General features: G+C 47.8%; 2 protein-coding genes across 2 annotated transcripts; one reads left to right on the forward strand and one right to left on the reverse strand.

Annotated features, from left to right (window-relative positions):
• Nucleotides 1-4,212: 4,212 nt before the first annotated feature.
• Nucleotides 4,213-12,859, forward strand: Ankrd53 (ankyrin repeat domain 53). Its single transcript, XM_047522123.1, has 7 exons — nt 4,213-4,242; nt 7,596-7,918; nt 7,989-8,259; nt 8,576-8,775; nt 9,454-9,618; nt 10,079-10,199; nt 12,158-12,859. The coding sequence occupies exons 1-7, from the start codon at nt 4,213-4,215 to the stop codon at nt 12,857-12,859; spliced, it is 1,812 nt and encodes a 603-aa protein (XP_047378079.1).
• A 2,355-nt stretch (nt 12,860-15,214) lies between these two features.
• Nucleotides 15,215-22,745, reverse strand: Tex261 (testis expressed 261). The gene is made up of 6 exons (XM_047523556.1): nt 22,573-22,745; nt 21,570-21,649; nt 20,059-20,212; nt 17,099-17,166; nt 16,342-16,444; nt 15,215-16,153 (listed from the first exon to the last, which is right to left on the reverse strand). Exons 1-6 carry the CDS (start codon nt 22,640-22,642, stop codon nt 16,038-16,040), a joined length of 591 nt encoding a protein of 196 aa, XP_047379512.1. The 5' UTR covers nt 22,643-22,745; the 3' UTR covers nt 15,215-16,037.
• Nucleotides 22,746-22,923: the final 178 nt, after the last annotated feature.

Here is a 22,923-nt window from a genome sequence, read left to right on the forward strand (position 1 = left end):
TTTTTCTCTGTTGCTTTCACTCATCTCAAAGCATTTTCTAATTTCCCTGGGTGATTTCTTCTTTGGCACATTTGTTATTTAGGAGTATGTCATTTAATTTGTACATATGTGAATTTCCTAAATTTTTTTCTGTTACTTGTTCCTAATTTCATTTCAGTGTGGTCAGAAAATATACTTTGTATGTTTTCAATTCTTTTAATTTTATCAAGTCTTTCTTGGTGGCCTGGCATATTGTCATCTGCAGAAGGCTTTGCGTGCACTTGAGAAGAATGCATTCTGCTGTTGTTGGGAGAAGAGTACTATAGAGGTTTGCTTGGTCCAGTAGGTTTCTAGTGTTGTTCTAAATCTCTATTTCCTCGTTGTACTTCTGCCTTATTCTATCCATTCTTGAAAGTGAGGTGTTGATGTCTCCAACCATTATTGTTGAATCATTTATTTCTTTCAATTCTGTCAGTTTTTGCTTCCTATATTTTGGGACTCTTGTTGTTAGATGCATGTATGTTTATAACAGTTAGATGTTTCTGATAGATTGACCCTGTTATTATTTATAAAATGGCCTTTTTATCTCTAGTGAGAGTTTTCTTCTTGGGTTAAAGTCCATTTTGATATTCATATAACCACTTTAGCTTTCTTTATATTTATAGATAGAGAGATAGAGAGATATAAAGAAATTATACATTTAGTTGTCAACGAATCTTTATTTTATTTATTTATTTATCTATGGTGCTGAGAATCGAACCCAGTGCCTCACATGTGCTAGGCAAGCACGCCACCACTGAACCACAATCCCAGTTACTTTAGCTTTCTTATGGTTGCTATTTGCCTGATACCTATTTCCATCCTTTTACCTTCAACTATTTATATCTTGGAATCTTAAGAGACTCCTGTAGATAGCATGTAGTTGGATATTTGTTTATTTATTTTGTACTGGGGGTTTAACCCAGGAATGCCTTACTACTGAGCTACATCCCCAGCCCTTTTTTGTATGTATGTATGTATGTATATATGTATTCATTTATTTATTTAGTTGCTCAGGGCCTTCTAAATTGCCGAGGCTGGCCTTGAACTTAGAATCCTCCTGTCTCAGCCTCCTAAGTTGCTGGGATTAATTGCCAATGCAACTGACTTGATAATGATTTTTATCCAGTCTGACTGTTATTACTGATAGGGATATACATATACTATTTGACTTTAATTTTCTATATGTGTGGTGACTTCTATTTCACTATTCCTCCTTTAATGCTTTCTTTTGGATTTGAATATTTCCCAGTGTAATATTTTAATTCCTTTGATGATTTTTTTCACTGTATTTTTTTAGTTGTTTTCTTATTGGTTATTCTAGGGCTTACCAAATTCATGTCAGCTTATCAGAACCTATTTCAGATTTATAGTAACTTAATTCTAGTGAGATAATGAAACATTATTCTTATACTTGTTTGTTCATTTCTTCTGCTTTTGTGAGGATTCAGATTTTTGTGCATGGTTACTTCTAGCTTGAAGAACCTTCATTACTAATTCTATAAGGCAGGGCTTCTAGCAACAGAATCTGTAAGTTTTTGTTTGTTGGGTAAGGTCTTTATTTTACTTTTTTTTTTTTTTTTTTTTTTTTTTTTTTTGGTACTGGGGATTGAACACAGGGCCGCTTAACTACTTTAACCACTGAGCCACATCCGCGGCCCCTTTTTTTTTTTTCATTTATTTTTAATTTAGAAAGGGGATCTCATTGAGTTGCTTAGGGCCTCACCAAATTGCTGAGGCTGGCTTTGAACTTGAGATCCTCCTGTCTCAACTTCCCAAGTCACTGGGATTGCATGCATTCACCACCATGCTTGGCCAATTTTGAAAGACTGTTTTCATTTTTGTTTTTGGATATAAAATTCTTAGCTGACAGTTTGGTGTTTTTTTTTTTTATTGCCCTCTGAAATTCATTATTTCTGATGAGAAGTAAATTGTTGATCGATCTTATTGGAATTCCCTTGTATGAGTTATTTATCTTTTATTTCTTTCAAAATTTTCTCTTTGTCTTAGTACAATGGTTGTTGATATATCTATTTTTATCTTATGTGGAGTTTTATGAGTTTCTGAAATGTATAGATGAAATTAATAGTGGGCTGGGGATACAGCTCAGTTGGTAGAGTGCTTGCCTTGCAAGCATAAGGCCCTGGGTTCAATTCCAGCACTGCAAAAAAAAAAAAAAAATTGCTGTCATCAAACCTGTAAAGTTAAAAAAAAAAAAAAAAAAAAAAAACCTGTAAAGTTTTCAATCATTATTTTTTTTAAAAAAAATTTTAGTTGTAGATGGACACAATACCTTTATTTTATTTATTTATTTGTATGTGATGCTGAGGATCAAACCCAGTGCCTCACACATGCTAGGCAAGAGCTCTACTACTGAGCCACAACCCCAGCCCCTTCAGTCATTATTTCTTTAAATATTTTTCTCACTCATTTCTCTCACCTGTCTTGTGGTATTCACATTATGTGTATACTGAGGTGCCCTATGGTCTCTCCCCTCCTCTTCTTTTCTCTTTTCTTTCCTCTCACTCTTCCTTTTTTTTTTTCCTTTTTTTGAGGCTCTATTCATTTGTTCATTCCTTTCCCCCTCTGTTCCTTGTATCACCTAATCTCTATTGTTATCATCAAGTTTTCTGATTCTTTCCTCTGCAAGTTCACATATGCTGTTGAGCTCTTGTAATGAATTTCTTTGGTGACTGGGTGCCAACCCAGGGCTTTGTGCATGCTAGGCAAGCACTCTACAACTGAGCTACACCACCAGCTCCCGGTTATTTTCTAAAAGAATTTGTCTCTATTGATATTTCCTGTTTGAGGAAATGTTATTATCATACTTCTACTTTTTAGCATGGCTTCCTTTAGTTCTTTTAATTACTTATAATGGCTACTTACTTGGTCTGTTATGTATGGGCCTTTTCACAAGCAGCTTCTCTTGTTTGATTTCTTATTTCTTGCTTATGGGTTATCATTTCCTGTTTATTTACGTATCTCCTAATGTTTTGTGGAAAACTGGATTTTTTTAGGTAACATGTTTTAGCAACTCTAGATTTTTATTTCCCTGCCTCTCTCTCTGGGACTTGTTTTGTTGTTTGCTTGTTGATTTGTTGTGATTTGGAAGGGCTCTTTCAGCAGTCTTCCCTCTCTCAAGATGAAGCTCTGAAATGAGGGCTACAGGGTGCAGCCTGGGGCATGCACGCAGCCACTCTGAGATAGCAGTGGTTTAAGCAGGATCCTCTTTCCCGTCGCTTTCCCTGACCTATTAAACAGCCTGCCTCTGTTGGTATGATAACGGGCTTTCAGCTTCTGCTCATCAGCAGCTTACTGCGTTATTTTCTATTTTCTATGATGCCCTGGGGAATAAACTTTTCCACAGACTTATCTCTTTACAGAGGTCATTTTTGGAGCTGAACTTTGAGGTTCATTCTAACTGTAGGTGGGCTCTTCTGAACTCTTTCCCTGCTTCTGGTAAACTAGCTGTCCTAGAGTTTAGATTGTTTTCAATTACTGACCACCAAAATCTCCATTGTTATTAGAGGGCCATTAGACTTGAATGCCACACCATTACAAATAAAGTCATTTCCACCGGGCAGGGTGGCCCATGTCTGTAATCCTAGTGGCTCCAGAGGCTGAGACAGGAGGATCAGGAGTTGAAAGCCAGCCTCAGCAACTTAGCAAGGCCTACACAACTCAGTGAGACCCTGTCTCTAAATAAAAATAATATATAATAATAATAATATATATTATAATAATATATAATAATATATAAATTATATATATATAAATTATATATATATAAATTATATGTATATATACATATATATATATATATAAATATATAAAAATATATACACACACACATACATACAGGCTGGGCTCAGTGGTTAACTGCTCCTGAGTTCAAACTCCAATACCAAAAGAAACAAAAACAAAAACAAACAAAAACAAATAAAGTCATTTTCTTTGATGGAGATCTTCGGAGTTCTCAGGGACTATGGATTGGCTGGGCATAACCTTTGCAATCCTCCTGTGGATCTGAAAGCAAGGATGGTAGATTCTCTCAATGTCACCCTCCTTTTTGAGCAGGGTTCTGGGCAGGAGCAATAGCCTCTGGTCCTCTTAATTTGCCTCTCCTGATATTCAGTCTTTGCCCTATGAGCAAGTTGGGTCGAGGGTAATCAGGGCCCCAGTATTCTGATTGTCATGGGTGGAGCATCAGCCCTGTCAGTAGAGGTGAGATAAAGGAATTCCCTGAATCCTTCAGCTGCACTCATGATGAATTTAGCCTGTACCAGTTGGAGCTGGGAAGGGGAGGGAAAGGTGTCCTGCTCCTACAAACTGAGGAGGAGAGAACCGCCATTTTTTTGGCCATATCACCCACATTAAAGCTTCATCATTGCTCTGAGATGGGTGAGGCAGGGAGGAGAATGAGTCATGGCTCAAATGCCAGAGTCAGACCATTCTTACTGAGACTTAGGAGGTTTTCTTGAATGTTTCTTCATTTTGTGTATGCCTTAAGACAATGCCCAGAGTCTTTAAATAGTTTTTAAAGATAATTTCCACCAGTTACGGTTATTTCTTGAAGATCAGGTCTATGGAGCTCCTCATACTACCATTTCAGAAGTGGAGGTTGGGTAGAGATTTAAGACAAACTTATTCAAGATCTCAAAAGTCCCGGAGACATCAGAATTATATTCTGGGTCCCTTCTGGGATCCTTGGAATTAGCGTGCTACTCAGATAGTAATCTGAATAAATAACCTCCTGGATGTGGGGCTTCATGCTCCCATGTGAGACGCCCCGTAGAGGGAATAAGACACTAGCCCAGCCAGAGCTTTGCTGGTCATTTGGAATTGCTCTGAAGCTGAAGAAAAGAATCCATTCAGATTCAACATGTTCTTTGAGAGTACTGGGATATCAGATAGGGAAACGGGCACACAACTGGGAAATGTGGTGTAAGGAACACAACTTGTAGCCAGGTGCAGAGGAGTACACCTGGAAATCCTGCATCTTTGGAGGTTGGGACAGGAGGACTACAAGCCTCAGCAACTTAGTGAGACCCTGTCTCAAAATAAAAAATAAGAAGGGATGTAGCTCAGCAATAAGTGCCCCTGGGTTCGATCCCTAGTACCAAAAAAACCCAAAAAACAAAAAACAAAACAAACCAAAAAAAAAAAAACAAAGAAGAAGAAGAAGAAGAAAGAAAGAGAAAGAAAGAAAGAAAGAAAGAAAGAAAGAAAGAAAAAGAGAATGGAAAGGGGACTACAACTTGCTTTCTCTAGTGTGCCTGTGGGGAGCAGACCTGCCCACCCCCACTGATCAGTGAACAATCCTGATACCTTTCTTCTTTCAAATCTTGAGCCAAGAGGCAAACATTCCCTACCTCATCTGTTGACACCTGTCTTTCAAATTTCCTTCCTCCTCCAAATGGGTGTGTCCATTCCAATAAGACATTATTTCCCCTCTGTCTTCTGCAATTACAACTGGATATCCAGGTTGCTGACCTGAAGGTCCTATTTCCTACCCCATTACCTGAAGAGCCAGAGCTCAGACCTTCCAATGGAAGACTCCCACCTGTTGGCAGCCAAGTCCCATATCCTGCTACCGTCTTTGGGCCAGTACACTGCTGGGTCACACAGTGAAGGAATCAGCCTCCAGACCTGTTCCAAGTGTAATACTTCAGTTTCACTTACTTGCAGCCCCAGCAGTATAGGGACAGGTCCCACTGTCCCCTGGAGCTTCGCAGTGCTCTATTCCACATGGCTTCCTTCAGGGACCATCCCACTGGTTCCAATTAGTTTACTCAATGGAGAATTTAACCTCAAGAGCTTTGCACTAATCAGGCTTCAGTTGAACATGACAGAAACTCAGTCCAAACTAGTTTAAGCTTCAAGAGGGGTGGCTTAGAGGGTTGGTGGGGAGAGGGCATGGAGGAGCAGGCCTTTAACATTGAACCTTTCTGGGTTCTGCCCTACTTCTCTGAGTGCATTTCCTCCCCCAGCCTTCCCCCTCCCTTGCCCAGGACTGTAGAACCAATTGCTCTGAAGCCATACCCTTACCTCCCCCTTCCAGTGGAAATCAAGTCTTTCTCTGGCCATTTTGTGCTGTCTGCCCTCTCCATGGTCCAGGCAGCTTTACACATGCTAGGAAGTGCTATACCACTGAGCTACAACCCCAAACCCAGGCTTTGCTTGTTTAGAAGGTGCTTGGCAAGGGTCCTGACTCCTTCTGATTCCTGGGGTAACAAGGCAAGTGGGTTCCCAGAGGTGGTTTCCCTGGAAAGGGGGAAAGGTGCTTCTGAGTGAAGAATTTTCATCCCTCACTGCAGGTCACTGTGATCATAGAAGATCCTCATTCCTTCTTCAGTTTTCCCAAAGCAATCATTTGGGATGTTGGGGTGCAGAGGGGAGAAGGTGGTAAGATGGGAAGTTAGGATAGGTATGCCCAGAGTTAGTCCTGGAGCCTCGGGAGTCCTCTCAAGGAGAGGTGAGATGGTGCACAGCTCAGTGAGAGAAACTGATTCAAGCAACAGTTAGTACTTGATTATTAGTAAATGTATTGTAAAAAGTCAAAAGGCAAATGGGGAAAATATTGGCAAAGAATATCAAGGGTCACTATGCTAATAAGTTTTACATATCAATAAAAAACATATTAAGCCTTGCAAGGTGGCACTTGCCTGTAATCCCAGCTACTTGGGAAGCTAAGGTGGAAGGATTGCAAGTTCAAGGCCAGCCTCAGCTATTTAATGAGGTCCTGTCTCAAAATGAAAAATAAAAATGGCTAGGGATATAGCTCAGTTGTAAAGCACCCAGAGTTCAATCCCTAGTCCCTAACAACAACAACAACAACAACAACAACAACAGCACAGTGCTGGATAGTGCTTCTCTGCTGGCACTCTTCTTGCTGCTTGCAGTGCCTTGACTACCTGTGAAGTAGACACTGTGATCCCCATTTTGCTGAGGCAGAAACTAAGGCATAGAGGTCAAGTGTCCGGCCCACACTGCTGATGCACAGTGAACCTGCTTCACTGCAGGTGGAAGGGAAGTGAATATAAAACCTTTCCGGAGGGCAGTTTGGAAATCCATATTGACAGTTTAAAAATATTTATTCCCTTTCACCTAGTAATTCTACTTACAGAAATCCATCTTAAGAAAACAACCAGAATTGAGCCATTTTGCTTCCTGCAGCACGTATGACATGCAGCACATCCATTAAGATCTGGGCTGTGGGTGCGTCATAACGGATGCTTATTACGTGGAATGACAGTGGGAGGTAACGGGAACGCCAAATGAAGAGATACAAAAATGTACACGTGACATGTGCATTGATCTCATCAGAACGTGATTTCTGCAGGTGGATTCTGCGAGATGATTTTTAATTTTCACACTGTGCTTCTGTTTCAACTTCTGTAATCAGAAAGAAAGCTAAGTGTGGTTTTTTCTGTGCTGGATGTTGAGTTTCTAGGGCGGCGGGCCCCCGGCGGCTAAGGTGGGGTGTATTGGGGTGTATTGGTTCAGAGCAACGGAGTCGGTTGGGAGGGGGCAGTGGGCAGGGGTCCTCCTAGGCGCCCCGGCTCTGTCCCTGCAAGGAACAAGACCATCGACCTTCGAGGCTGGAAGAATGGGCTACTGACGCCCTGGAAGAGGCTGCCAGCAGCGGAGTAGCGACCCGGGGGAGCGCGGCGGAGTCCACGCGCTGCCACACGGGCACCGGGGCTCCAGGCCAGAGTTCCAGATCCTCGGCAGCTTCGGTTGCCCGGAGCTCTCTGCGTTCTGGACAGTGGCTGGGGACCGAGGACCCAGAAGCGCAAGAATGCAGAAGATCGAGGCAAAGGGCAACTCCACCGGGTTCCATCAAGCGGCCATCGAAAGCCTTCCTGAGGGTCACCAGGAGTGACTCCAAGCGGTCCAGGTGGGCCTAGGGAGAAGGCGAGCGCAGCGCCTCCCAGGCGGGGCATTGCCACCGAGGGCGGGGGCTGAAGTTGCGGCCCGAAAAACCCGGGAGCAGGGCTGGGGCCAGGGCCCGACCCCTGGGAGGTGCCTGTTAACTGCCCTCTCCACATCCACCCTTCGTGGGACCGCGCAGCCCAGCCCTGCTCACTCCCACCCCATGCTGACTCTAGCACCTTGGAGTTGTGGGAGCAAAGGGCCAATGGGTGCTATTTTGAGTTGTTTGCCGCTGCTGTGGGCGATGTGGAATGGCTGAGGTTCTGTCTGAACCGGAAGCACTGGGATATCCCGACCGACAACAAGGTAAGACCTTGGAGTGTCGGGGCAGGGACTGAGTGCCCCTCTTCCCACCTCCCATTCTGCACAGAGCTCCTCACACAGATGGCCTTTTTGGTGTGGCCGGTCCTATTCACCTTCCGTGGGAGGCCCATTGTGGGGCAGGGAGGGAGACAGAGTAAGCTGATGAGCAGGCACTGGGAATGGGAAAGGGCTGTGAGCCAGTCCTAGGGGCACAGGGAAGTGGGGAGGAGTGACCCCAAGAAATTGCTGTATAGGCAGGTTGTGACCCTGGAGTCTCAATCTTGCTCAGCTCTCTCTTACCGGACTCTGGCCCCCACAGGGCTTCGCTGCCATCCACTTTGCAGCCCGGGAGGGCAAACTTGACTGCCTGCAGGTCTTGATAGAGGAGTACCAGTTTCCAGTAAACTTGCCCACCAAAAATGGTCAGACCCCTCTACATCTGGTCATTCACAAGGACAACAAGCCCGTGGCCCTCCCCTGCATTGACTACCTGCTCCAGAAAGGAGCAGCCATCAATAGGTGAGTCCAGCCTGCTTCAGAAGGAGGCTTCTTCTAGGCAGACAGGAATTCCACCTCTAGTGGTCAGCTCAGGCAGGCCACTAAACCTTCTAAGCCCAGTGCTCGGGTTTCCAAACTCATATGAATATTGAAATCACCCAGGAGGCTTAATGCCTTTGTTCCCATTCAAAGGCTGTTATGGAATGGGATTGAACCCAGGGCACTCTACCATTAAGCTACATCCCCAGCCCTTTTGAATGTTTTTGTTTTTTTGTTTTTATTTTTATTTTTTTAAGACAACACTCAGTTGCTGAGGCTGGTCTCAAACGTGCAATCCTCCTGCCTCAGTCTCTAGAGTCACTGGGATTAGACATGCACCACCATGCCCAGCTCAAATGTTTTGATTTAAGGGGTCTGTATTGTGGCCTGGGCTTTGGAGGTCTGAGAAGATTCCCAGGTGTTTCTGATTTGCAGCTAAGTCTGGGAACCACTGCCAGTATCTTCAACCGAATATTTGGGAGGAGGACATGCTAGTGCATGAGCACACATTAAATTAACAGGAGAGGGCAAGGGACACAGCCAGGGTCACCCTGTGGGCTAGCAGCAGAGCAGGGTCTGGAAGTTGGTCTGCCCACTTGATGAGCAACCAACCTGTCCTTCCTTTCTTGCCCTCTTTCCTCTTGGTGGGGCCTTCCACAGCAAGACCAAAAGCGGCTCCACACCCCTGCATCTGGCATCCCGTGAAGGAATGCTGAGCTGTGTGAAGTTCCTGGTGCAGAATGGTGCCAATGTCCACGCCAAAGATGGCACTGGCTGCAAGCCCATCGACTACTGCAAGATATGGAACTGTCGTGCCTGTGCCCGGTGAGGGTGTGAGAATAACCCTAAGCCTGCATCCCCACCCCTCTCTCCCAGCCCCTCTCCTGCTCCTCTTCCAGGGCCCTCACCCAAGGCTGAGCCTTTAAGAGGAAGGTCTGGGAAGCCAGATGGTGAGGGGATAAGCCTGCTGAGGAGGCCCCCCGCCCAGGATATTATTGAGGGTTTTGCCAGGCGTCACCCTCTTGGGTTAAACACTGCCCTCCTTCCTTACCTGGGGCCCCTGGCTCCTCAGCAGTGGGAGTGGTGACCAGGCCATCAGACACTTTCCTCTTTCCCCTCAAGGACATAGTTAGCCAAAGGACCCCTGGAGAGGGGCATGAGTCATTTTGCTCATCCCTACTCTGACAGCTCCTCCCACCCCGTCCAAGCCCTCAGCAGTCACCAGTCTTCCAGCCCTAGTGGAAGTCCAGGCTCTGTGGAATGACACACCCCATCCTGGCACCAGGTTCTTGAAAGATGCCATGTGGAAACGGGACAAGAAGGATTTTGCCTGTGAGATGGGGAAACTGAAGCGCCTCAAGGATCAGCTGCTCATCATGGAACACGACTACCTACTTGAGTGTCAAGTAAGGGGGAAGCTGGGCAGGACCGGGGCACTGGCTGCTCTGCAAGCTTGTGAGCAGAGAGGCAGGGACTCTGCATTGTGGTGAAGAGAGTGAGAAACACTTCCAGCCATCCCACCAACTCAGGAGGCTGAGGCAAGAGGACCGCAGGTGCAATGCCAGTCTGGGCAACATAGCGAAATCCTGTCTCAAAACAAAACATAAAAAGGATTTTGGATATAGCTCAGCGGTATAGCACCCTGGGTTCAACCCCCAGTCCCAGGGGAAAAGAAAGCATTCCCACCAAGACAGAGCCTCCCTCTCCCCCATGCTCTGCTGAAATCTCTCCCATATAAGCCATCCTTTCAGGTCAGAAGTTATTTCCGGTATTGGAAAGCAAATATAGCCGAAAAGAGCAAGTATTCATGAGCCCCCCTCAGGACAAGGCTCTCTAATGACACCAGAACCTGCCTAGCACTGGGACTCACACTCTGTTAAAAAATTATTCACCCTTCCTCCCAACAGACCACTATGCTAGGCACCTCCAGACCCTGTGGCCCCAGAGACCAACAAGGTGTGGTCCCCACTCTAGTTTAGAGGCTAGTGAGGAGGCAGGTAATGTTCCCATGGGAGTGTAGTGGGGTGACAGGAAGGGCCTGGAAGGATGCTTAAGAGGTATCTTTGAAGGTGGGCAGCAGTTGGCCATATGAAGGAGTAGGGAAGGGCTAACCAGGCAGAAGAAATAGTCATGTAGGAAGGCATAGGGACACATGGAACATAATATATGCAGAGAATGGCAAATTCGGGGATCAGATGTGAGTTAGAGACTGACAAACTAGAGATCTGGCAAGGGTCAAGATCAATGAAAGACTTTGGCTAGAGAAGAAAGGGGATTTCAAGGAGGAATAATTACATAGGCTGAACAACAAAAACAAAAACACAACTCAGAGAACCTAGAAAGATGCTGGGAATCTTAGGCCGAGACTGAAGTGGGAAGGGCTGCAGGACCCTACTGACTCCAGCTGCATTTCTCTCCACTGCTCCGCACCCCTTTGTTGTGTCACCCAGTCTTCACAGTCACATGCATCCACAGGGAGGCAAAGCCAATCTGTTTCTTGTGGCCCTAACCCTTCCCAGAGTCCCTTATAGATCTCCACTTGGAGAATCTGTTATTGGCTTCAATTGGATCATGTGTCCTTCTTGTTCCAATGACTAGAACTAAAGGAAAGCCATATGCTGATTGACAGAGGTCTGGGGCAAGGCTGAGGGAATTATGATGATTGGCTTAGCCTAATCAGAGCCTACCCCTGCAGTCGGGTCAATCTCCAACGTATCTGATTGTTTAGCAACAGTCTGGGACTGAGACACTGAGAGTACAGGGTGGGGAGATTCTGTGACAGGTGGAAGGTTCAATTCCAATGGAGGGAAGGACAGAGTTTGACAAGTCATTGCTGCCCAGCCTGGGAGTAAGCCAACTGTAGCCTCCCCTGCTTGACTTCTCGAAGTCTGCTTCTCTGAGAGCCCTGTCCAGATTAGCTCCAGGTTTAATGGTGTAGTTTGGACTTCTCATTTGCTTTTTCCCCATCCAACCAGAGACTCAGGTGGCGAGACAGGTAGCCACTATCACACTGGGATTCCTTTCTGGGAAGGGGGCTTATGCCCCATAAGGCTTGAGGTTTTCCCTAGGGCAGGGACTGTGGCCCTCTCCTTTCTTCCTTAAGTTGGAAGCTCACCTAGGTCAGAGTATATGTCCCCCATCAGGTTAGAGGTCTCCCCATCAGCCCAGAAGCTCTCTTAGGGCAACAGTTGTCTCCATCAGAACACTGGCTCTCATAAGGCAGGAGTTTCTTTCAAACACAGCGTTTCTCTGTCAAGGACAGTAGACCTAAGGTTTCGAAGGCCTGTAGCCAAGGGCCTCCTTCTGACCTTCTTCCACTCAAGTGCTAGAGTGGGCCACCACCACTGTTTTCCTGTTGTTGCAGAAAGAACGCCAACTTCTGAGAGAGGATGATTTCAGGAAGTGGCTGCGTTCCAAGCTGCCATGTCAATTCCATTCCCTGGTCTGTGATACCAAGGAAGAGGAGGCTGATGTCCCACCTTTGTCTACTGCCCTCTCCAAGATTCAAAAATCCCAGATTTCCATGAGCTTCCACCCTTCCTTGGAGGGACACCTGCAAAATATACTACAGCCCGTGGCGCCTCCCAAGCCCAGCTACAAGAAGCCCACCATCAGACGGCCCACCGCGTGGAACATTAGCACTAACCCTGCCACATCACCTACCACCGAGATCGGAAGCCCGCAGGGAATCCGCCTGGGTGTGCACCCAGACCCCTGCCAGGAGCATGACTTCCGTGACTTTCTGAAAGTGACTCCAGACCCTCATGGTGGAGCATGGCTGCAGACGGTGGATGGCCACTGGGTGGCGCCTGTGCCCAAGCTGCCTTACAAGGTGATAGTCCGAGTTCTGTACCCAGGGGCACAGCCATTCAGGATGAAGGTGCCCCAGGGCCTTTATCCCATCAACATACTGGATGTGCCCAAGAAGCGGCACTTCAGTGAAGACACCTTCCAGGCCAATGCTCTGGTCATGAACCTGCATGAGACATTTGATGAAGCCTTCCTGGCAACCATTCAAGCTCATCAGGGGCTCCCTGCCCTACCTTCCCCCCAAGACTCCCCATAAAGTTATTTTGGTGGCCTCTCTACCTGAGGCAACCCCATGAAGGTTGAGGTGTGGTGATTCACATTGTGGGTGGGGAGGAAAGGGGAGGGAGTGCCGTGGATTTCCCACTCCCCAGCTCAAGGACAGGAGGCACCTCTATATCCTCCTCTGAAAGTCCAGGCTCCAGGCCTCCCTTCTCTCTGAAGAAATCTCTTGGATCTCCCCAGGAATCCAAATTAGGGCAGAGCTCTAAGGTTCAGAGTGGGGGTCAGTCACTATGCTGGGCCCTAGCAATGTAAAAGTGACACTTTGGTTCCCACCCCAACCCAAAAAGGACAAGGCTTCCAAGACAGAGGAACTGCAGGGAAATTCTGCTGCTGCAGGTGCTGAGCCTCACTCTTCACCTGCAGATCCGGCCTGGGTGGAGGACAGCTAATACGTCACACCCTGGCATGCCACATGCCACATGAACTGCTATCTCTTACTCCTACTATTAGAGGTTTCTGCAGTTCAGGGAGACGTAGGCAGCACACCTGGGGAGAGGATCTGTGGCTTTGATGTGAGAATATGAAAACACTTGTACTTCCTCCAGGAAGCCACTCCAGGTCCCCTGCAACCCCCTTGTGCACGTAACAATTCATTCATTAAACAAACATTTATTGAGTGTTTTCTATGTGCCAGGTGCCAAACCCCAAGCACTGTTGATACAAAAATTCAAGGACAGTTCCTGCCCTCAAGGAGCTTACAGTCTAATGAGGAGACAGACCATAAAGCAGGCAAATAAGCCCAGAATGATCTGTGTGGTGTGCTGGAGTAGGGCTTATGGAAGACAGGACAGTCAAAGCTCCTTGGTGGAAGTAAAATCTAAACTGAGACTTGACAGAGAAAGTACCAAAGTGAGTAGAAGAAAGGAGAATCGAAGTGGCACGAGAGCCATAGCATCTCTGCACACAGGAGGCTGCAGTCAGAGTGCAAGAAGGCCAGTGACAGGCCAGAGAGGGAAGCAGGGGCTAGAATACCAGGAGTCTCACAAGCCATGCTAAGGAGTCTGGACTTCATCCTGAGGGCAGCGAGGAGCCAAGGAAGGTTTTAGGCCAGGGAGTGACTTGATCCAACTGCATTTTAGAAAGATAACTCTGGCTAGCCAGGGGATAGAGAGTTGGAGGCTGTCATAATAAGGTAAACGTTGACAGTGGGAGTGGTGGCTCAAATCGAGATGTTAAGAAGACAGACTTGACCATTTTTAGAGATTGGACATGGAGGCAGAAAGAGAAAGTTTCCTGTTTGGATCCTGAGTGATCTTGGGACCAAGGCAGCTAATCCCACAAGGGAAGTTTTGCAGAGATAGCAACAAGTGCCACCTGGGTTATGTCAGTGCATAAACCCAAAAGGCAGCAGAACTATGATTCAGATCAGGAGGGATGCTGGGGATGGAGGTCAACTCTTAGTTCCTTGGCAGAGTCCCTGAAGACATCAGCCTGGATGGGCTTCCCCAGGGAGCCCATAACAGAATTTGGAAAGACCCCAGCATGTACAGGAGACTAAAAGCAGCAGCCAGAGAAGAAGAAGCACAACCAGCCACAGAAGTGCCAGCCAGGAAGTGTGATTTAGGAAGCAGGGGGTGATCAGCCATGTCAGTTGCTGTTAAGATCCAGTAAGATAAGGCATAAAGCGTCCGCTGGATTTAGCCCATGAAGGCCCACGGCCACCCATGGGAGAGCGCTGACCAGCAGTAGAGTGAATGGAGAGAGTGAAGCCACATCATCAGGGTGAGGAATAAAATGGACAGCAAGGGAGAGCAGGGCCAGCTTTTAGCCCATCAATGAGGAGGATGCTGGCCTCGTGCCCTCTACCTTGTCCGTCCTTCTCTGCATAGCAGAAAAGGGCCTGGGAATCTCACCTGCTTCCAAAGAAGACCAAGATGTGCTAATCCTCCCAGGGAAAGGGGAAGGCTGGTATTTTAAGAGAATGGAAATGCTAAAGTCAAGGAAATGAAGGGCTATGCTGGGACTTCGGGCATGATATAGAGAAAAGATTTCTAAGCAAGTGTCTCCCCAGTGGCTTAAAGGTACCACATGTGCAATACTATCTCTGCACCTGCAGCCTCACTGTGAGGTAGAGGACAGTGATGGCTCTCATGGGGACTTCATTCCAGTATGGACTGTTGAGCACTTGCAAGGCACTGCAGTTGGAGTGCAAGGTCAACAGATGCGGGTCTGTGCCTGAGACCTGGTCTGCCTTCTCAGAAGGCAGAGATCATCTCCGTGGAAGCCAGGAGCACATAAAAGAGTGCCAGACCTTGTGTGCTCTTAGAGCGACAAACAGCCTCTCCCACCAACCCCATTTCTTAAAAAACAGGCTAGAGCCCAGGCAGCCTAGAAGCCAATTTTTATTTTTCTTTGAGCCTGGAATAGAATTCAACCAGAAACCACCCCTTTTCTCAGAGGAAGACTTATAAATAGGATTCTGTAGATGTTATTCTGAACATTTAACCCAGTTCTAAACTATCTCCTAGCCCTAGCGTGCCAGAGCCTCAGGGAGAAAAGATGCAGACAAGGGAGGTGCATAATCCCGGGCCAGGTTCTAGTCCTCCCCTCTGCCCCCTTTCCACTAAGGGCCACAAGAAGAGTTCCTTTGTGAGAATAAGACCCAGACCCAGAAGAGGAGTCCCTGGAGCAGACAACTAGTCTAGTCCAGGGAGAAGGTTAGCAGGAAGAAAGGAAGGTGAACTTTGGGGGTATTAAGGCAAACAGTGCCACCTAGAATCTTTATTCAAATGGGAATCAGCAATTGGACAAAAATCACAGTTCAACAGCAAAAACCATTTCTCCTGGGTACCAAGACATGGCCCCTCCCTATGGCCATCTGCCCAGAGAACTTGTCACCAGCTGCTTTCCAGCTTCACAGACCCTGCCCTGCCTGAGCCAGAACCTCCCAACCCTCCTGGGAGAGTGAGGGGAGGGCCTCCTGGCTAAGCAGGCTCTGCCACCCTCCTTGGTGCCTTGTGAGGAGACCATCCTGGCAGCATCAGATCCGAGCCAAGCTGAGTACCCTGAGGAGGGTGGGATGGAGCTTCAGAACTGAGGGGAGGGAAGCCAGGGCCGGTGGAAGGTGCCTTCCAGGCCTCTGGCCCCTACCTAGAACAGAGGTCCAGGCGCCTGACTCTCCTTCTTGCTCCCACATCCCCTCCCCACGGGGGTCAATATATCTTCTGACGACTGGGTAGAATGGCCTCTTTGATGAAGGAGAAGACAACCAGGATCCCTAAGCGTTTGCCCCGTTTGCCTTTGGTGAAGTAATTGGAGACCACGTCATCTGTGGAGACACAGGCAGGGAGATGAGTATGAGCGTACGAGAGTGAGAGTGTGTGGGTGTGTGTGTGCACGCACGCAGCTCTCCCAACCCAGAGCCCCACTGTCTCATCATAGGGCTGGCTCAGGTGATTCCAGTCAACTCGGGCCTTGCTGGCATCCCCCACCTGGCCCTTACAGATCCCTTCTCACCTCCTGGCTGCATGGTAGAGGGCAGGACGTTCTCCCCAGCCGAAAGTGACACAAAGAATGCAAAAGGGATTATCCACAGGCAGAAAGTGAAGTAGGCCAGGACCTGGCAACAAGAAAGACTGAAAAGGGGGTGTCCAGCAGGCAGCAAGAGGGGGCTAGGTGTGGTCACTGTGGGTATTAGAGAGGTGGCTAAGTGCAAAGAAAGCCTGTCCCTGATCTCTGCAAGGACCAGGGGCCAGGAAACAGGGTCAGGACATTCTCAGACATGGAGATGACTCCATAGTGAAAGGTGGAAACTAATGATGACTGAATGTGGTCACATTCCCAAAGAAGTGACCCATCCTGCCCTGGGGCTTCAAGTTGGAGCTGTAAGGTATGGAGCAATCCTGGGAGAAGAAAACCTTGGCAGGCTATGGAGGACACTAGGGCTCAGAGCTATAGCCTACCCCTAGCCCTGTGGGGTCTGAGTCAGACAAAGTCAGCCCAGTGTCCCTTCGGGGCCTCAGATGACCCCATTGGGGTACCAAAGGACTCACTGGGGAATGCAGTATCTTCCCCACTTCAGTGATAAGGATCCCTTCTGTTCCTCAGTCACCCTGCTTTCAAAAGTCATCTATGTCATGTTTTGTTTTTTAAAAGACATATGATCCCTCGATATACTCAGCTTCAGATCATAAGTAAGTTCACAAAGTAAACCATGCAACTCCCCCTGCTACCCGCATTCTGTTACTAACTGCATATGCTGGGCACTTCTTACCTCTGAGAAAGGATAATATTCTTCCGCAAAAAACTGAAATGCTAGGTAATGATTCACCACCACTAGTCCTGTTAAGGGAATGAAGAGTCAGTCAGCTTAGGGGAATGATGAATGACAACAGGATTCATAAGCTTCCTGGGAGTTGGGGGCCCTGTGTCTTACTCCCACTTTGCACTCAATTCAGAGTGTGGCTTTGACTCAAGTATATCACTGTCTAGAACGCAGTTGTCCATCTGTCAAGATGGGAGAATCAGCCAGGTGTGGTGACCCACACCTGTAGTCTCAGGGACTCAGGAAGTTGAGGCAGGAGAACTTTAAGTTCAAGGCAGCCTCAGCAAATCAGCAAAACCCTCAGCAACTCAGCAAGACCCTGTCTCAAAACAAAAACTAGGCAGAAGATAAAGATCAGTGGTAAAGCACTCCTGAGTTCAATCCCCAGTATCTACACCTCTCCCCGCAAAAAAAAAAAAAAGATGGGAGAATAAACTCCAACCTGCCCAATGCAGAGGGCATCATGTGTAAAGTCAGAAGACAGGTAAGAAAGCTCTAGCATGTTAATAAAAAGAGGATTCTGTGTTACATAATCCAAAGCATGGTGACAATGAAACTGTTTTTTTGTTTGTTTGTTTGTTTGTTTTTTTGGTGGTGGTTATCTTTTTGCAGTACTGGGATTGAACGCAGGGTCTCAAGCATGCTAAGCAAGTACTCTACCACTGGGCTACATCCTCAGCCCTTTTTTCTTTTATTTTAAGATAGGGTCTCATGAAATTGCGCAGCACTTGCCTTGATTTTGTAATACTTCAGCCTCCCAACTAGCTGTGATTATAGGTGTGCGCCATCACACCCAGCACGAACCTGGTTTTTATTGAATACAGGTTCTAAAGAAAGCTCTCCTATAGGCAGTAGGTGGAAGGAAGACCTGAATGTGCAGACCACACCCCTAAGAAATTCTGCTCCAAACTGGGAAGCATATAAACAGTCTCCTCAAGTAAAGGGGCCCTCATTCCTTGGGATTAAAAGGGCATAGTTTGTAGACACTTTGAGGTATGATCGTATGGTTCCTCTGAACACTAGGGAGGGGGTCCTTCCCCATCCTGCTCTAGAGTGAGGTGCACTAGTCTGATATGTTTTGGTCCCACACACACCTCTTTAGTGTGCAACTAAGTTTATGAAAAAGAGCAAGCAAGCAGATCCGGGAGAGAGGCTAGTCAAAGGCAGGTGTCCCTAACTATTCCCATGTTGAGATGAAGGGCAGCAGTAGAAAGAATGTGTCCCCTGAATCTGAAGCCCCTCATATACACCTCATAGCAGCTACCATGTCTCTTTTTTCCCCCTTGCCTCTCCCCTTCTAAGATGATGACCACAGCTCTGCTTGCCTCGCCATATGCAAAGGCTAAGGGATACTGGAAGACAATGCCCTGTGCCCACAAGATCTTTTGGAAAATCCCAGAGACTTGGAAGGCTCAGGCGGGAGGATCACAAGTTCAAGGCTACCTGAGCAACATAGCAAAACCCTGTCTCAAAATAAAAATAAAAATGACTGGGGTATAACTCAGAGGTAGAGCTCCTCTGGGTCCAAACCCCAGTACCATAAAAAAAAAAAAAAAAAAAAAAAAAAAAAAAAACAGGTGCAGTGGCATATGCTTGTAATCCCAGGAGTCAGGAGGCTGAGGCAGGAGAATCCCAAGTTCAAATTCAAAGCCAGCCTCAGCCACTTGGCCCCTGGTACCAAAAAAAAGTCTTTTGGAAAAACTCTCTTGGACATCTAAATGGCAGGCTGTAGGCTAGAGGAATGACAAAGGAAACCAGAGGAGTCCCACAGGAGTCCCACAAAAAACCCCAATGAGCAAATTTTACCGTGAAATCATACCAGGGCACTTAGGGAAGGGACCAGTCCTAGTTTACTACTATGCCCTCCCTGGGGGTAATAGTCTCTTTCCAAGTTTCCCACAGAAATAGAAAAGTAGCTCTAAAACAACCCCCGACTCCGTCTGATACCTTGACCAGTGATGACTAACAGAAGAGACAGCAAACATGGTGACCAAAAACTTTCTAAAAACTTCTCCATGAACACCTATAAACATCTATAATCACCTACTATGTGCCAACTGAATTTCCCAAAGGTCATGTCAGAAACATCACCTCCAAACAGATCGAGTAGCTAAGGCCCAGAAATGACTACCCAAGGTTAGAAAGCGGTGACAGGCAAAGGCAAGAAGGCAGGGGTCCTCAACTTCAAGGCATCGGCAACCACCGAGAATTTGACTTGAAAAGGCAGTCCCCATGAGGCATGTGCACCAGGCCCTTGTCTGAGGGGGCTCATAGCCCTCTGAGGCTCCAGTCTTTTTTTCTTTCTTTTTTTGATACTAAGTTTGAAGCTTTTGATACTAAGCTTTACCACTGAGCCACATCCCCGGCCTTTTCATTTTATTTTGAGATAGGGCCTCACTAAGTTGCTCAGGGCTTTGCTAAGTTGCTGAGACTGGTTCTGAACTTGTGATCCTCCTGACTCAGCCTCCCCAGTTGCTGGGATTACAGATGTGAACCTCTGTACCCAGCAAGGCTCTAGTCTTAATCATGACTTTGGGTCAAAAGACTGGATGGGAAGCTGCCTACCTCTCAGGGCAGGGCCTCAAGATTTTCAGACCAAAGTGATTTCTGAGGCCGGGACTACTCACTTGAGAGCCCTGCCTCTGCCAATCTACAACCTCTTCTCCCTTCCCAAATCCTTCTTCAAACTTACCTCTTTGGAAAAGTCCTCCCAGCCTAAACCCTCTACCCCCAACAAATTCCAGGCAATGGGGCTAAGGCAGACTCAAGGGGCCTCAAGATTGAGAAGTCCATCTTCCCAATAACGTTGCCTCCTGGAGGACTTTGGTGGCTTGCTTCCTTCAGTACTCAGAAGTGAGATGAGCACATTTGATCATGCCAGCTGCCTCCCCGATTCTGTCCCCTCTCACCGCATGACAGGATGAAGTTAGGCGAGGTCAGCATGATGAAGGGGAAGGTCTGGAGGAGGCCAAAGTAGACCAGGTTGGTGAAGAGGCCTACGCCAATCATGCTGGTGGGAAATCGCTCAAAGACATAGAGCCCAATCAGCACAGCTGTGGAGAACTGAAAAAAACAGAGGCACGAGATGCAGGAAGCCTTTCCAGGCGAACTGCCCAGGCTCTCTAACCCCAATCAGCTCTGGGCAGCACTAGGTTCATGCTTCAATCTCCTCATATAGTCACAGGCCTGATTTCCCCAGTTAGACTCTAGGCTCCCAAAGGGCAGCTTCTTTAAATGCCATTTCTCAAAACTTTTGTTTCAGTCTTTTTTCTTTTTGCAGTGCTGGGGATTGAACCCAGAGCCTCACACATGCAAGGCAAATGCTCTACCACTGAGCGACATTCTCAGTCCTTGAAGTTCTTTGACAGCAACCCACAGTAAGAAAAACATTCTATACAGTGACCCCAACATACACATACATATATGTGATCAGAACTCAAATTTAATACTAGTCTTTCCTATTCTTTTTTCCCTTTTTTTGGTGCTGGAGATCAAACTCAGGGCTTCAGGCATGCTATACACACTCTATCACTGAGCTACACCCAAAACCCCTATTCCATTTTTTTAAAATGTTGATCACAACCTACTGATTATGTAGCACAATAATGAATCATGCGTGCAGTTGAGAAACATGTTCTGAAGGATGTGTAGTTATCAGTGCTTAACAAGTGACAGTTTGCTGAATGAAGATCTAATTCCTGTACCAACACCCACAAGCTAGGCCTCTGAACTCAGAGTTAATAGCTACAGTCTTTTTCTCACCACTAACTCCAAACCCCAGGCCATGCCCAGAATGGAAGCAGCTGATGACACCAGGAGGTCTGAGTGGCAATGGTCTCTTCCTGTCCAGATGTGCCCTCAATCTCTCCTGCAGCTGGAGGAAATCTGTCTGCAAGCAATCACTCCTGTGGCCTTGACCTCAATGGCAAGGACTGTATCCAGGAAGAGAAGCTTCCCATGGGGGGGGAGGGGGGTGTTCTCCCCTTAGGACAAATCACTCAATCCCATTAGAAAGATGGCATTGAACAAGCATTCAAAACTGTCCTTGAGGTTCCTCTAAGTTCTAAACGCTGGGGGCAGAGCAAGAGGCCAAAAACAGTGAAAGACAGCCAAGCAAAGGCAAAGTCACAGGCCTGTCAACAGAGAGTGTCCACTGTGCTGTCACCTTAGGAACAGAGAGCAAGGTCTGCAATGAAATACTGCCACTTGGGGAAGGAGGCCAAGGATGATCTGGGCCCAGGAGTGCAGACCCAAAAGACAGGTCACAAGACAGGGAGGCAGGAGGAATACTCTCTGGAACCAGCAGACAGGACTCTCCTCATCCAAGCCAAACTTTCCCCACTAGCCATATGCGAAGGCTAAGGGATACTTTTGAGCAAGACAAGAGCAAAGGGGAATAGTGGGGAAAGCTGCCACTTACCCAGATCATGTATTTTATGATTCTGCTGGTAGCCACTGTGTATTCTTCTATCAGTTCTGCCAGGTAGTAGAGACCTGCCGCTGGGGTAATGGGGAGAGCGACAAGCAGGGAGAACATCAGCCAGGGTCACTCCTGCCATCCTGGTCATCCCTCTCTCAGCAGCCTGTCCCCCACCAACCCTCACAGACTCTAGAAAGTACAGAACAAATCAAACAACCCACATGTTGCCCTTCCAGGTCTGGAGAGGCAGAACCTTGTTGGGGCAACTAAAGAGAAATCTCGTAAGAATGAATGGAAGCCTGCATTGGATTCCTCAGCACAATGCTAACCTCTGGCCCAGAGAGCATAATTTCATGCACTCATTTAACAAATCCCTTCAGGGCACTCAATATGGGTCAGGTACTAGGCTGATTGCTGACAATATAGCAGAACAAGACAGACAAGAGCCCATTCCCCACCAGTTTGAGGGGAGGTAGGAATAAGTAGGGGCAAAAGTCAGACTATCTCCATGTAAGAAGGATACTTTAGGGCAAAGACAGAGCACAGCTGGATCACCAAATCCCGGAGGGGTTTCCGGAGGAGGTAAGATCTCAATTCACATGGAGTAGGAAGGGGACAGAGGGGACAGTATCAAAGGCGATGAGCAGTGAGTACAAAGGGGCAGAGGCAACAGGATAACAGCAGGTGTCGGGGGAAAGTGGGGCGCGGTGAGCCCGCGAGGGTGGGAGCGGTTAGCGGTTCGCGGGCGCCGGCAGGGCACTTAAATCAGTCTTTTCCCGACACTGCCAGGCGGACTTTGTGACACCTGGCAAGACTCACGGTCAGGCCCGATTGCTGGGCTTAGCGAGAGTGGCAGGACACGGAGGGACGGTAGGGAAGCGGCGAGGGTCGGGGGCGCTGAGCAGGGACCCCCCAACTTGCTCCAGACCCCCCGCGATGCGACCCCTGGCAAGCACAGATGCCGGGGCGGGAGCCCGCACGGGCCAGGGTCGCGCACTCTCACCGACGGCCAGCGTGATGAAGGCCACCTGGATGAAGAGCGACAGCCAGCTCAGCACGTACATGAACCACATGGCGCCCCCACCCCGCCCGCCCCGCGGCCGCCGGGACGGGCCTGCGCGTTTGGGCTCCGGCGACACAGAGCGGCCGCCACCGCCGCCGCGTCCCCGCCCCGCGGACGGCCGAAGGCTGTGCGCGGCCGCCGAGAGGAGCCCGGCCCGAGCGCCGCCCCGGACCGTGTCTGCACTAGCGCCGCCTGCCGGCTCGGAGGACCAAGCGCTGCTGCCGCGTCGGCGCCGCGCTCGCTCTCAGCCAAGTTTCTCCATCGCAGCCCAGCAGACCATGAGCAGCTGCA

This window comes from Sciurus carolinensis, chromosome 13 (assembly GCF_902686445.1).
Source record: "Sciurus carolinensis chromosome 13, mSciCar1.2, whole genome shotgun sequence".
Classification (NCBI taxonomy): Eukaryota; Metazoa; Chordata; class Mammalia; order Rodentia; family Sciuridae; genus Sciurus; species Sciurus carolinensis.